This window comes from Centroberyx gerrardi, chromosome 9 (genome assembly GCF_048128805.1).
Source record: "Centroberyx gerrardi isolate f3 chromosome 9, fCenGer3.hap1.cur.20231027, whole genome shotgun sequence".
Taxonomy (NCBI): Eukaryota; Metazoa; Chordata; class Actinopteri; order Beryciformes; family Berycidae; genus Centroberyx; species Centroberyx gerrardi.
In genome coordinates, this window is record NC_136005.1 from 7,141,490 (window position 1) to 7,155,752 (window position 14,263).

Consider the following 14,263-nt stretch of genomic DNA (forward strand, 5'->3'; position numbering starts at 1 on the left):
GTTATCCGGGGTCACCAGTGTTAGGTTTTGTGACTGTGTTGAACTGGTTTCATGAGACAGAGGCAGAGCCTGGCAGGAGCCGGCGGGACTGAAGCAGAGCTCTCGCTCCCCCTATGGACCAAAAATGGAAATATTGTGAGGCGTTATGAAAAGATTTCTTGGTTCTGTTATCCTTGGTAAAGACTTGTACAGACAGGAAATAGTTTCACTGTGAAGGTCCTCGTTTAAATTTAGTAAAAGCCACTGGTCAGAACAGTAGGCTTCATCAACTGTAGGCTATCCTATGTCAGCCCCTCTCTCACTGGAAGACTGAAGCAGGAGTTAGTAGTTTGGATTATAAACCTGCTGGTTTGATATTGGACTATTGCTTTTGGAGTGCTGATATAGAAATGTTTTACTTTGTTCTCTATTTTAAGACTTTGAGTGGATTTTGACTTTATACATTGTTGCACAGTATGTTGCTGGTCTGCAAAGTCAGTGTTTGTCGTGATGCTTTTTTTGGCCAACAAAGTAACGGTTTGAATAAAATCATAAGAATAAGACAAGTAAAAGAAGGAAATGGCTCCTTCCTGTCAGTACCCGACCTGATTCAAATTCTACGTATATTGCATCAGTGCTTTTTTTTTTTTTTTAAATGCAAGCAAACAACATGTGCGCTAGCAGGGGTCACGTGGGTCTTAACGCCCCTATTCAACCACCAATCAGCGCCCCCCACTCCTTATAGATGAGCGCTGATTGGGTCAAACGCAAGTAGCGTAGCGCTCCTCTCTGTTAAATCACACGTACCAAGATCACTGAACGGTAAAACATACACATCCTGCTTTCTCGGGGGGACCTGGGCTGCATTTTGGGGAACACATGGCTTCAGAACACAACGACCTGTTCGCCGGATTCCGGACGGCGTTTAAATCGTTTGCTACAGAGGCGATCCACGTCGGTCAAGAGCCGGAGCAATGGAAATCAATGGCCGTGGTGCCTCCGATTTCCCTTTCTACCACGTTCAAGCAGTACGGACCTGGAAACCATGCTGTAAGTAGGATCTATTCACTCGCTGTCTGTCCCGGGTATTTTATGGGGCTTTTCCCCTGGCCGGGAGCTCGCGAGTGTGAAAGCAGCTGCTCCGCAGCCTCCCCCCCTCCCTCCGGTTAGGAAGCGTTTTAAGAGATCAGCCAGTGGGGATTTTAATGGTGACAAATAAACAACGAAGCATAAAGGCGTTTTCGGTGTTCTAGTCCTGCTGGACATCAAAACAAAATGATGACCAGCTGCTTTCTATAACAGCTCCTTATTGACGATATGACAATTCCCTGGTCGTTGGAACATAATCTGTTATTAAATAATTCATGGATTTTCGCTACTGATGGTGTGCTGATATTACTCTGTAGGGTTTTGAATACAGTCGGAGTGGAAACCCCACAAGAAACTGTCTTGAGAAGGCTGTGGCAGCTCTGGATGGGGCAAAGCACTGTAAGTAAGGCACGCATGATGAATAGCGATAAATGCAGACAGAGATCACTGTCAGTTTCGTCAGGCATTTGACTCTCGCATGAGGGCACAGTGACTTATGTATTGTCTCTGGATGTATCATTAACCGCGTCTCCCTGCAGGCCTTGCTCTCGCCTCAGGACTGGCAGCAACAATGACTATCACCCACATGCTCAAGGCTGGCGACGGTATCATCTGCATGGATGATGTGTATGGAGGTAAGAGATGGCCTGATGTAGCTTTGAGACTTGTGTAAAAAAAACTATGATTCGTTCCGAAATTAAATAAAAGTAAAATACACTGTGGATTGAATCATCTGTGTTTTTGAAATATTGACTGAATTTTTGCAAGCATGTTTCCCCCCCCCAAAAAATGGATATATAGCCTAAACTGAGGGGGCAAAATTTTAATGACACTTTTTATCACTAGGCACAAATCGCTACTTTCAAAGGGTCGCTGCTCCATTTGGACTGGAAGTGACTTTGGTTGATTGTACGAAACCGGAGTTGCTCAAGGCTGTTCTCAAGCCCAATACTAAGGTAAGGCTGGGAAATGTGCGGTAGACGATACGGTTGGAATCAATATCACGATAATCGTAAGGATATTTTCGGTATCGGTGTATAGGGGCCTATTACATGTGGCTATATGCAAAATAACATGTTTAATGATCAAATTGGTGTTCATGGCATTGAACTGCATGGTAATGTTATGGGTGATGTCAAACAAAACTTCAAAAAAATGTCAAATGATATTCTTTAAAATGTGTTATACCTCAGTTTTTAAATAAAATGTAATTGTTATTATCTGTTTAGACAACAGAATTGTGTATCTTGATATCACAATATCATCATATCACATAAGATTCCACTGAAACTGTTGTTTGTCTCCAACTTTTCTGTTTGTTATTAGTGCCACTTAATGCCTCCTTTTTAGAAAGATTTTTGAAAGATTATTATCTGGTTAAATAAATGTTTAACAAAAGTTTAGTGAAAACAAAACAAAAGTTAAAGTTGCCTCTTGCAGCCCAATTTCTCTGCTCCTACCAACCTTGGCATTCTTACTTGGGTTTCCTTGCCATTTGTGCAAAAGTGCATCCAGTGCATCAACACTTTAATGACTCTTTTGATCTTGTTGAGTCCAAGTCATGAGGTAATGGCTGTGATAGAAGCAAACAACTAACGTGTTGAATTGACATGCAGACAGCTCTCCTTATTTCACCCCCTTTTTTTTTTTTTCATTTTGGTTCTGAGCCAGCGTTGCGCAACCCCAGACCTCAACTCCAAAGCTACAAGTCTTTGCCTCCAACAAACAGGTTTCTGAACAAGGTGTTTAATTTTAATGACATGCTCTCATTTTTCCTTTTGTAGCTGGTGTGGATTGAAACTCCCACCAACCCCACCATGAAAGTTGTAGACATCAAGACCTGTGCTGAGTTGGTCCACAAACACAACAAGGACATAGTGGTGGTAGTGGACAACACCTTCATGTCTGCCTATTTCCAGGTGTGTGTGTGTGTGTGTGTGTGTGTGTGTTAGAGAATGTTGCAATGCACGCTCTCTTAAAACCAATTTAACCACTTCCTGTAATTACATTCCCGTTCATGTGGAAAGATGTCTGTTGATCAGCCCATGTTTGCTCCTGTGTCTCTAGCGCCCCTTGGCTTTGGGAGCTGACATCTGCATGTATTCAGCCACCAAGTACATGAATGGTGGGTACACACATGCATACATGAATGTTTGCTAAAATACATTTTTAATTTGGACTTGATAAAATGGCAGCCATAGTAACAAGTAGGTACGCACAAAAACATTCTTTTCCTGCTCCACTAAGATGTACTTTTAATTTGGACTTGATAAAATGCGAACCTTAGTCTTATTCCTCTCGTTTAATCTGCAGGTCACAGCGACGTGGTCATGGGCCTGGTCTCTGTGAACCGGGAGGATCTGTATGAGCGACTGAAATTTCTACAGAACGGTGAGTAGAAGAAATTGAGTTACTCTTGGAGTCTGCTGAATGTTCTAAAAAAAATCTTTTGATACATAAAAACCAGTACGTTTTGGCAAAAAGCCTTCATCAGGTTACACTACAAAGACAATGGATCTTAAATACCTTTCTAAAATGGCAACCTTAATGGACTCATGCCGCATTCACACCATCAGATTTACTGTAAATATAAGCTTCTGTCTGGGGAAAAAACGTTCACATCAGCCTCTTAGTGGTAAATACAAGTAGGATATGGGAATTTGTGGTAGGCTTCGATGTCTCCTGGAACTAGACCTCCCATCCAGCTGTAGGTCTTTGGGTCAAAGAGTCTGGCTAGGACCAGGCAAGATATTTCCCACTTGGCGTCATGAATTGTCGAAGTGTGTCAACACCTCAACACAGGCGGCAAACATGGTAGCGAATCCACCGATGTTGGCAGTTCATTGGAATAAAAATCAAAATTATCCATTAAGTTCCCACTAATACAATCAACTCTACTTAAGAAAAGCTAAATTCCTGAATAAAAATGATTTTGGATGTGGGAGTTGAACATGTGAACGCTTCAAAGTTGTAGCAATGTGATGTCGTCTTGTTCTTCCGATATGATGTGAACGCAGCGTTAGACCGGTCAGAGTATAGGCCACATGTCAAAGGTCAATGTCTAGGTGTCATCAGTGAAGTTTTAAACCTGCTACCTATAGGGCCAGGCACAATAAAACAATCGCATACATCCAAGGATAACAAAAGACATAACGAGTAAACCTTTATCTCGTACAACTGAAATGAAGCGTAGAGATTTTAGAAATGCTGCGTGTCAGACATTCCCCCAATGTCTTGTTCTGCTGCACTTATTCAGTGGAGCAGTTATTTCAACCTGACCTACATTCGCTCATCAAACACCCAAAACATGCTCCTGAGGCCAAGCTTCTGCACCCAGTCCTAAACCCTTTCAGAAAGGAGTCTTTGTCTATGTTTGCCATTGTTGTACGCCTGATCTGGGTTTTTGCGAGGCTTTGTAACCCTTCTTCATGTGATCTCGCCCTGGTTCAGCCCTGGGTGCCGTGCCGTCTCCCTTTGACTGCTACCTGTGTAACCGCGGGCTGAAGACGCTACACCTGAGGATGGAGCAGCACTTCAAGAACGCCATGGCCGCCGCCAAGTTCCTGGAGTCGGACCCCAGGGTGGACCGTGTCATCTTCCCAGGTGACCTCCCAGGGGTGGAGCGTGGCGTTATCAACATTAAATGTGTTGGTTATATAGTTATTCATTACTCCTATCATACCAGTTATGATACAAGACTATTGTTACTCAGTATTACATAGTGATACAAACTCTTGTACCTTACACTAGGTAGAGCAAACTTACTGGAACAGTGAAATGCTCTACAAGCAACGGGATTCCTGAAGTCGCTATTTAGTTTCATGGCATGAAGCACAATGTCACATTTCATGAAACACTCAGAGGTCTGAGTCGTTTCATTTGGTCTGAATCATGGTAGAAAAGTTTACTTTGTTGCATTTTTCATAACCAGTCATCCTGCAAGGTTAGAGATTTTGCGGGGGGGGGATCAAAACAAATCTGATTCCAGTCCCTGTATCTTTAGCGTGACAGACTTTTGACGCACTCTTCACCGTAATTAACCTTCTGTGGTGTTCATACAAGTAAAGAACACATGAAGAAACAGCAGAATATGAGCATCAGTCCAGACTGCGGCTTGCCCTCATTTAATTTTGTTACACTAGGCTTTCCAAGCATGAGGAGCTGCTGACTATCAGATATCAACATTCGTCTCCTTATACCCATAAAACATCATCAATGCCATTTCGGGTATTTTCCTGTGGTTGGGTCAGATTACGTTCTCACTCCTAACGCACACCACACCCAGGTTGCTGGGAAACGTGTGGGAACCTGTATTTTCAGGCATCTCATCTTTAGTGCCAACAGAGTTCAAACGGCATTGTTCTCACCTGGCCAAATGAGTAAGTAAATGCTCCAGAGTTGAATAAACCATTCAGAACATGCTTGGTATGAACACACCCTTCAGCACTTTCAAAAAGAAACTCACAGAACCCTTAAAATCGAATGTGTACCACTACATAGATGACACAACCAAATTAACAAAATGTGGTAGAACCTGCACAAACCTGCTCTGCACTCCAAACAACATGAACCTACATCTCCAGTTACTTCTCTCTCCTTTTTGTTAGTTGAATTCACTATAACTGGCAATTATAAGATTTTGAGTCATTTCTAGAACAAAAGCTCCCATCTCCATTTAACTTAATGGATGCTGAAAACTTTGAAGCTCAGTATCACAGAACTATCCTGAAGACAGATGGAACCGTATAATTCTAAGCTCATAATTTATTTATTATTCTTTTTTATTTTTTCCCTCCCTTGATGCAGGCCTGCCCTCTCACCCCCAGCATGAGCTGATGAAGCGACAGTGCACCGGATGCCCGGGGATGATCACCTTCTACATCAAGGGAAAACTGGAGCACGCCACCACCTTCCTCAGCACGCTCAAGGTGATTTGACTTGGGAGGTTTTATTTGGTTTTGTTTAGTTTTCGGTTTCATGTTTATCAAGTGGGTGGCGGTAGCTTAAGGCCCGCTCATGAATTTAATAATGAAAAAAAATGCATCACCTGTACTTGGACTGTACCTGGAAAACAGTGTATCTTTAATGGTGACATCATGCCTAACCAGGAGGCCCCTCCGCCCCTCCCATCAAATCAAACTGCCCTTCTCTCCCTAACTGATCTCCCATTGTTTCACACTTTTGAATGATCGTTATGCCTCACCCCAACATCCTGTTTCAACATAAAACACATCAAATTAAGGAAGTAAGATGCCATGTCATGGTGCCTTAAAGCTAGTTTTGACTGAGTAGACTGGTGTGAATTATAAGTAATGCGGGGTGCTGCTGAAGAAGAGCATGCTCAACAAAACCTACATCGCCCATAATAATAATTATTTTCTCCTTTTTAAAATGTGCTCCAAAAATTGATTTTAGAAGTCCATTAATAAATCATTACGTCCAGAAAGTTCTGTTGCAAGCAAGAGGATGTGGAGGTGAATGGATGTTGGCTTTTAGCCTAGTGGAAGAAATGAGAAGCAGTTTGACAGTTTATTCAGTCTGCAGGTTGGGAGCCAAGGGACTCAAAATCTGGGTGATTACACAGAGTTCTATAGTGTTGAATATTCATGATTATGTTCATACAGATAGAATATGATAAAGCAATTGGTCAAAAGGTATAAGGTCATATGAACAAGACTGAACAACCAATGATAATTATAGTTGGAGCACTTTAAGGAGATGTGTAACAAGAGGTGACCTCGTTCTTCTAGAAGGCAACAAGTTAGTATTTTGTCAAGGCCACTTGGTCAGTGTTATCTATGAGATTTGAACATTCCAGGCTCTCAGTACTGTGAGAAACACACAAGATGTTACTTTTAGTTTACTTTTTTTAGGAATTTTATGCTTTATTGACAGAGATAGTGTGAGAGAGAGACAGGAAGGTATGGGAGAGAGAGGGGAGGACATGCAGCAAACGACCGCTGCGGGAAGGACTGAGCCTTATATGGTACACGCGCTACTCGGTGAGCCACCGGGGCGCCCCAGTTTACTTTTAACTTATAATGGTGAAGCTCAGTATTCTTGAGCTTTAGGCCCTTAATATGTGACCTTTGACCCATATTTACACCGTAAGTGAGCATATGGGAATATTGTTTAGAATAGGTACATTTCCATACTTTTAAAACAGGATCTTTTAAATCAACTCAAGTACAGGTAGCCTACTGCTACTTCAGCTAAAAATTGTAGTATTTAGGTAGAGAATACATAAGTAAAACTAGCTCACATTTTAGTCCTTAGGTAGAGAATACTCAAGTAAAACTAGCTCACAAAGAGTACTTAAGCACATAGTTACTTTCAAGCAAGGTAATCCATTTGTTAGTGAGGGAAGATTTTTCAACATGCACAAAATCCTATTTCGTCATGATCCTTGAACATAATTCGATGCGTCACCATCAGCCTGAAGTTTTTTTTTTTAGTTTTTTTTTTATCCTGTCAACACTGTTGTATTATTTATGAGAGGCTCACATTGTCTTGAGAAGTCCAGATTGACTGTATTTTACTGTAAATGACGGACCTCCATGTACCCTCCATTAGTAAGTCTAAAAATGTAAACTTAACCAAACCACAAAATTTAGCGGCTTGAGTAGTTGTAATTAGTCTCATCTGTAGCCAATGATTGTGATTCTTGACTTGATGTGCTTATTATGTGTGTACTGCACTACTCAATCAGCTCATGATTCCTGTTGTCTTTTGATTTCAGGTGTTTGCAATTGCTGAGAGCCTTGGAGGTTATGAAAGTTTAGCAGAACATCCGTAAGTATCCCTAGAGACGCCCCTTACATGAACGTTAGGCTGATGCAATGATGAGTCATCATTTCTACATTCTTTATTCTATAACAGGTCGTTATGGTCGTTTGTGTACAGGAAGTCTGTTAAACTTGGTCAGATTCTGTTTAGGAAAGCAGATGGCATGTAAAAACATTTCTAAGAAAATTATATATTGCTTTATGAAATAAGAATTTCATTTGTAAAGAACATTTACAAATATAGGAAACAACAAATCAAGCAATACTTAAGATTTATTGTCTACACAAAGCCTTTGACAAAACAGTCCAAAACCAACATGGCAAAGTAATGTATTAAATTCAAACAAGAAAGTAGTATAAGTTCAATCAAGTTATACAAAGGCAGATACATTCAAATGCAAATTTATAAAACTTTTTAGAAACTTTACTTTCATTCAGCAAAGAGAGGTAGAAAAAAAAAGTTGCAGAAAATAAAAGTTATCAGAACCGGCGTAAATTTCAAACAATGCCAGCTCTGTTTTACTCTAATAAACACAATTTCACATGCAAAATTGTCTAAGTGGAAATGGGGAGTTTCTCTGAGCTGCACTAATGAAGAGCACCACAAGGGGGCAGCAGCGATCAAGAGGAAACCCTACTCTCACTGAGGAGGACTTTATTCAGCGTTTCACAAACTGACTTTAATCAAGACATGCAAGCAAAAAGGCATCAAGTTGTTCTTGTTATGGCTATATAACACTAATATCTAAGTTGCGCTGCCTGCTTTGATACTTTAGGGCAGTGATGACCCATGCATCAGTGCCAGAAAAAGAGAGGGGTATCCTGGGGATCAGTGACACGCTGATTCGACTCTCTGTGGGCCTGGAGGATGAGGCGGACATCATTGAGGACCTGGAGCAGGCACTGACAGCCGCTGTGAGTACCACACATCCCACTGAGGATCACCAGGCAGTTCTTCACCAGCAATAGATATGGCTTGTTATCATCCAGAATCCAGCCGTAAGAAACTACACACCAAGTTTTTGGGAGATTAGATTTAACATTGCCTTTCTCTCCCTGACTCATATTCCATTGGTTTAGACTTTTGAATGATCCCTCACTGTTATGTCCCGCCCCAACATCCTGTTTCAACAAGAAATGCATCAAATCGAGGAAGTAAAGATGCCATCTCATGGGGTCTTTAAGTGCACTGCAATCCCACTACTCCACCACAACTCATTTTACACCCTGAGCTTTACAGCTTTAAAGCTGAAAGGCCCAGACAGCGAACGTCTGGCCTGCTAATCATTAATCGGAGCATAAATACGGCCATGTCTCTGTACTCTACCAGTCCAAGGTTACATCTAATCTTTGAGCAGTGTGGGATGTCACGTGACTCATGACCCCACTCTTGAGGTTAATCTTTCAAATATTTACTCATGCTCTCAAGTTTCCAGGTGAGTTTTTTTTATTTGCACAACAATTAGAATGGATGATCAAATGGATAGCAAACAAGTAAATGAATAAACTCTTGGGGTTAAAGTTATTGTTCCCAACCTGCCACCTCTTTACTTCCACAAGGCATATTTCTTTGAAAGCGTGTTCCTTAACTCTAACCTTTTTTTTTATTTGGGGATTTTTTTTTTCGGTCTGCACAGTGCAGCATGAGGTGTGTCTGTCAAATGAAGACAAATAGGGGCCCGGTCAAGAAGTGGCAATTACCTCGGGAACATTTTGTATGGAGTGCGCCAGGCCAGGAAGGATTGCAGACCGGGATTGAGTTAGGCACGCAGTGGTTTCACGCTGTGCACTCCCAGGAGGGCCGTGCCGTATCTACCCGTCCCATAAACCCTCTCTCTCCCCCCGCTGCATGGCCGGATTCACCATGCATCTTGATTTCTTGTGGGGTGGAAAGAGGATTCTGTAGGTCTGCTGTTGACTGGGGCCATATCCCTCACAGCATGGGCCATTGGGGATATTGCTGCATTTGCACTTGCTCAGCATATCCATGACAGTTTGTATTGTTTATATGTAATCTCACATAGTCAATATTCAGTCTATTGTTATGTGAAAAATCGTCATGGATTCACACGTACACACTCTCTGTCTTTTATATTTTTAGCGAAAGTTGATTTATTAGGGTTTATGCACTTGCTTGGTGCTTTGCCTTGGAAAAAAATGCAAACTATTTCTGCTTTATGAGACATAGTTGGCTCAGAAGGAGTGCCACAGTGTTCCCAGAATCGACTTTCTTCAAGTTCGCTGCTCCGTTTCAGCTTTTCTCATCACTATATATTGCTGAGCATCTTTTCCCCTCAGTTCTGGCGTGGCTAGTCCAGACATCTGCTCTCTCTCTCTCTCTCTCTCTCTCTCTCTCTCTCTCTCGCTCTCGCTCTCGCTCTCTCTCTCTCTCTGAGAATGGCTGGTCTAGACCTCTGAGATTTTATTATTTCTCTCTGTTTTCTCTCTCAGCCCTGGCATGACTAGTCTAGACAGCTGAAGTTTTATCACACCTATATGAGAAGGAGATTTTGATTGCTTGAATCTTTTTTTTATTTTTTTTGTTCAGATTGGAAAGTTTTTGGATTGGATTTTTGTAACGAAGGCACACTTCGTTACTAATCCTTTGCACTATTTGCACATTTGTATTGTACACTTTGATTTATTAAATGGTTTGCACAGCATAGTTTGCACAGTAATATTTGCACAGCATTAATAATTGCAAACAGAGTCATGATTTAAAGTATTTTATTGAATATATATTTTACTAAACATTTTAAGTTTGTTTGTGTGAGTTATTTTATCTTGTCCTGCTGGAGCAGTTACTCAGCATGGTCAAGGATTGAAGCTCCACCTGAAGGAAACAAACAAATGTTCAGTACTCAACCTGACATGAAATGGGTTTTCATTGTTTGGTTGAATATCATGATTTGGTATGGGCAAGTGCAATATTTCTAAGTGCAATACCTTAAGTGAAATATATATTTCTAAGTGCAATACTACAGTGGTGCAATGTAAGGGTTTTAATTGTTGGTTCATGCAATCACTTACCTGTGCTGTCTTGTCTGTGTTCCAGGGTGTTCGGGCAAAAGAGTTCCCCGGGGTGTCCGAGCACCTATATATAGTTCCGGGAGGGACCATGTGATGGGATAGCAGAGGGGGTGTTGTGTGTTATGTGGGTGTTTGAACTCAAATGTATATTGTTTATATGTTGCAGTATTTATTGTTTGAGAGCAACATCAATTTGACTGTATGTATCGGATAGATATGTAGACTGGTAGGTTAAAGGGGGCAGTGTATTGTATTGTTGAATGTTATGCAAGTGACCCCTATAGTTGGTAGCATCCAGGTTAATTACCTGAGGCAGAGTATAAAAGGCTGCCAGTGTTCATCTGCCTCAGCTATTGGTAGGACCCTGGAGAGCTGCTCATAGCCATGCTCTCATTTTTTGCAACTTAGTGTCATTTTTGTCTTGTTATGTCATTTTTGTGGGTGAATAAACACCTTTGGTTGCACCGTACCACCGCCTCTTTTGCTGTGAATCCAGCCGCTAATCGGGTCAAGCCTAACAATTTTCCTGTATATTTTTCTATTCTTGTGCACATCAAATACAGGAACAAAACAACATTAAAAATGAACTAAATGACCAGCAGGTGATGGCTCATTTAACGCCATTTTACCTGACGAAGATGCAAGTTGGATCAAAACATATGGGCAATAATTAGTGCTAATTGAGCTTGAGTGTGCTGGTTTGGATGCATCACCTCCAATTCACCTACCATTGCATTGCTAGCAGGGGATATTGACTTTCCCACATGATGCAACAGTATATGGCTTGCAGCTCCTCTCCTCAGGATACACATAATGTTACTGAAGTGCTCTGCTGCCCATCTGTAGCAAATGGAAACTAAATGGAGACAGATATCTCTAATAACTGTCTGTGGTCCCAGGAAAAGGCATCTCTGATGGGTGAAGCGCTTAATTAGATACGGCGGCAGGTCAGATTTCCGATCAAGCATCCTCATCCTTTTGAATCACAAACTTGGACCAGATCAATCATTTAGAACTCCCCCAAAGGTTAGGTGCCATCTAGGATGTTATAGCTGAAGGTGCAAATTCTGGGGTGTTTTACTGAGCCTTTTCCTCTGCGTTAGGCCTTCTGCTAAACTGCCTTTGGCCCGCCTCCGTCTCAGACTTTTGGCACGGGTCCTGCCTCAGCTGATCAGGCTTCAGCCGCCATGAGGAGGAGTGATGATACTGACTGTGCTCCTTTCCCCTCGCTCCAAGAAAATGCGTGCTGTCATTTTGGAAAGCCGCCATGTTGATTTGACTGTAGATTTGGGTTGTCATCTCTGTTGCTTCCTGCATGTGGATTGGATTGAATATCGATTTCGTTTGCCAATTTTTTTTCTTTTCCCCTTTTTTCTTTGAACAGTATCCAAAGAAGCAGTAAAATGTCTTCAGGGCGTCACTGAGGCGGCTGTGGAATCAGACGAAGACGTGACGAAGACGGGAGGTACTGGAGCTTTGCAGATCAACAGATGGTACCTCAATTCAGCACATAAACAGTGTAGATTTACCTATCAGGGAACAACCTGCTCTTAAAAAAAAAAAAAAGGAAAAAATAATTATATCATATATATAAATAATTAACATCATTTTTACATACGTTTCTTTTTAATGCTGATTTTACTAGACAAACATGATTTGTAATCTTCTATTTATCTTATGGTACCTTTTTGCTTTGTTTTCATGTTTGTGTTTTTTGTTTGACTTTTCGTTATGTTTGGAGGGCTTTGATGGGGCAAAGTGATAGAAGGTCCTATTCAATCAAAACTGGTATGAGCAAAACCGTATATGTCTTAAGATGGCAGCATCCTGGTCTGATGTCATTACCCATCCTGCAGTGCAAAAGGTCCAAAGATCAACAAATAATGCATAAAAAGACAGCTGATCACGTTTAAGTCTATGATATGTAAACTTAAATGTGAGTATTTATGAATTTCTCCCCATCCACTTAATTGTAATTGTTTGTTTTGCGCTGATTACTGACTTGGCAGAAAAAACAATCGCAACCCACGTTGACTTGAAGGACCGCCCACAGTCATGAATATTTATGAGCATACCACTGGTGTAAGGAGACTCATTATAACATTATAGAGACTGAGCTCACATAGCCACCTACTGTCAGAAATCTTGTCTCTCTCTCTCTCTCCATCTTGGCTGCCAACATCTGCTCAGAGATTTCAGAGGCCGTTCAGAAGCATTGCATCATGGGATGGGCTTGCAGGGCTGAATGTCGCACCAGGAAGCTGCCCTCTTTCCAACTCATCTCTCACTCACACAATCTGCTCACAGCGTTTCATTAATTTAGTTGCAGAGGCAAAAGTAAGTAATTGGATACCAGTTTTATTTGACTAGAACTCAATCTTACGCTTCATCAAGTGTATGCCTAGAAAAGGGAAGGAGGGGAAGCAAATTCCCCAAGTTAGTCTAATCAGGACATTGAGGGAGCGTCTGGTACAGGCTTGCTCTCGCCTTTTTTTTTTTTTGAAGCAGATTTTCCTGGCAATGAATAGTGTTGTGAGGTTTTTGAAGTAACATAACTGAGGGCTGTTACAGGGTTAAAAAACCCTTGGGTTAATGACAAAAACAACATTTCTCCCAGCTCAGGACGTTCAGTAAAGCCAGGGTTTTTTTTTTTTTTAATCTGTGGTGAGAAAAAGGGGTTTTTACTTGGACGCTCTCTCACTCTGTTTGTTCTCAGTCACACATCGCATAACTGCTCAAGTATACGCTTCATTTGGGAGAGACCATTCTTGATCAATGTCATTTATGTGACCACCAAATCCATTAAAATCAGTTTGCAGTACAAGTCTCTGTGTCTCTCACTTCCTCTGAACCGTCCCCTGTACAAACACACGCACTGTAATTGTGAGTGCAGCTTCAGTAACCATGGCAAGTCAATATGCCACATTCAATTTAGCCCGGATAGTGCTAGGCTGCACACAGGGACTCCAGTTGATAGATAGCTTAAGATGGGTCAAATGAGCCAGTCAGAGTCCTAATGACCAAACCATCAATAACATTTCCTTAAGGAGATGGACGAATTTTAGTTCTGTGTAGAAGACTAATTCTCATCCCTAAGTATTTGGTTCAGTGCGATTTTTAATTTCCTGTCACCTACAACCATGTAATGGATTTTACATCTCTGAGGAGTTTTGGCATGCTAGCTTGCAAAGGAGCCATTCTCTCTCTTTAGGAAAGCGCTACTCGTAGCCTCAGCGCTTTGTTAAATCAGTTCGAATTTGGCAAGCTGAAGTTGGAAGTGTTAATTTAGCAACCGCCATAATACTTCACAGGACTTTACACAAGCTGGCAGGTCCAGCCGAAATGCGTTTAGAAAAGAAATCGGGGGGAAATGGGGGGGG

The 14,263-nt window shown here is 41.5% G+C and overlaps 1 protein-coding gene across 2 annotated transcripts; it reads left to right on the forward strand.

Annotated features, from left to right (window-relative positions):
- The first annotated feature begins 776 nt into the window (after positions 1-776).
- Positions 777-13,940, forward strand: cth (cystathionase (cystathionine gamma-lyase)). Of its 2 annotated transcripts, none has more exons than XM_078285456.1 (12): positions 777-1,029; positions 1,386-1,467; positions 1,608-1,703; positions 1,915-2,024; positions 2,853-2,987; positions 3,136-3,193; positions 3,382-3,459; positions 4,519-4,671; positions 5,875-5,996; positions 7,808-7,860; positions 8,630-8,768; positions 12,268-13,940. In XM_078285456.1, the coding sequence occupies exons 1-12, from the start codon at positions 859-861 to the stop codon at positions 12,283-12,285; spliced, it is 1,215 nt and encodes a 404-aa protein (XP_078141582.1). In that variant the 5' UTR covers positions 777-858; the 3' UTR covers positions 12,286-13,940. The 2 variants fall into 2 exon arrangements, with proteins under 2 accessions (XP_078141582.1, XP_078141581.1); XM_078285455.1 differs by lacking the exon at positions 12,268-13,940 and adding an exon at positions 10,909-11,342.
- Positions 13,941-14,263: the final 323 nt, after the last annotated feature.

What these genes read in the sequence shown, in the direction of transcription:
- cth (XM_078285455.1), top strand. Translation starts at nt 859, where the DNA reads ATGGCTTCAGAACACAACGACCTGTTCGCCGGATTCCGGACGGCGTTT. An exon ending in TCATGTCTGCCTATTTCCAG is followed by an intron (nt 2,988 to 3,135) that starts GTGTGTGTGTGT and finishes CTGTGTCTCTAG; the next exon opens with CGCCCCTTGGCTTTGGGAGC. An exon ending in AGCAGGCACTGACAGCCGCT is followed by an intron (nt 8,769 to 10,908) that starts GTGAGTACCACA and finishes TCTGTGTTCCAG; the next exon opens with GGTGTTCGGGCAAAAGAGTT.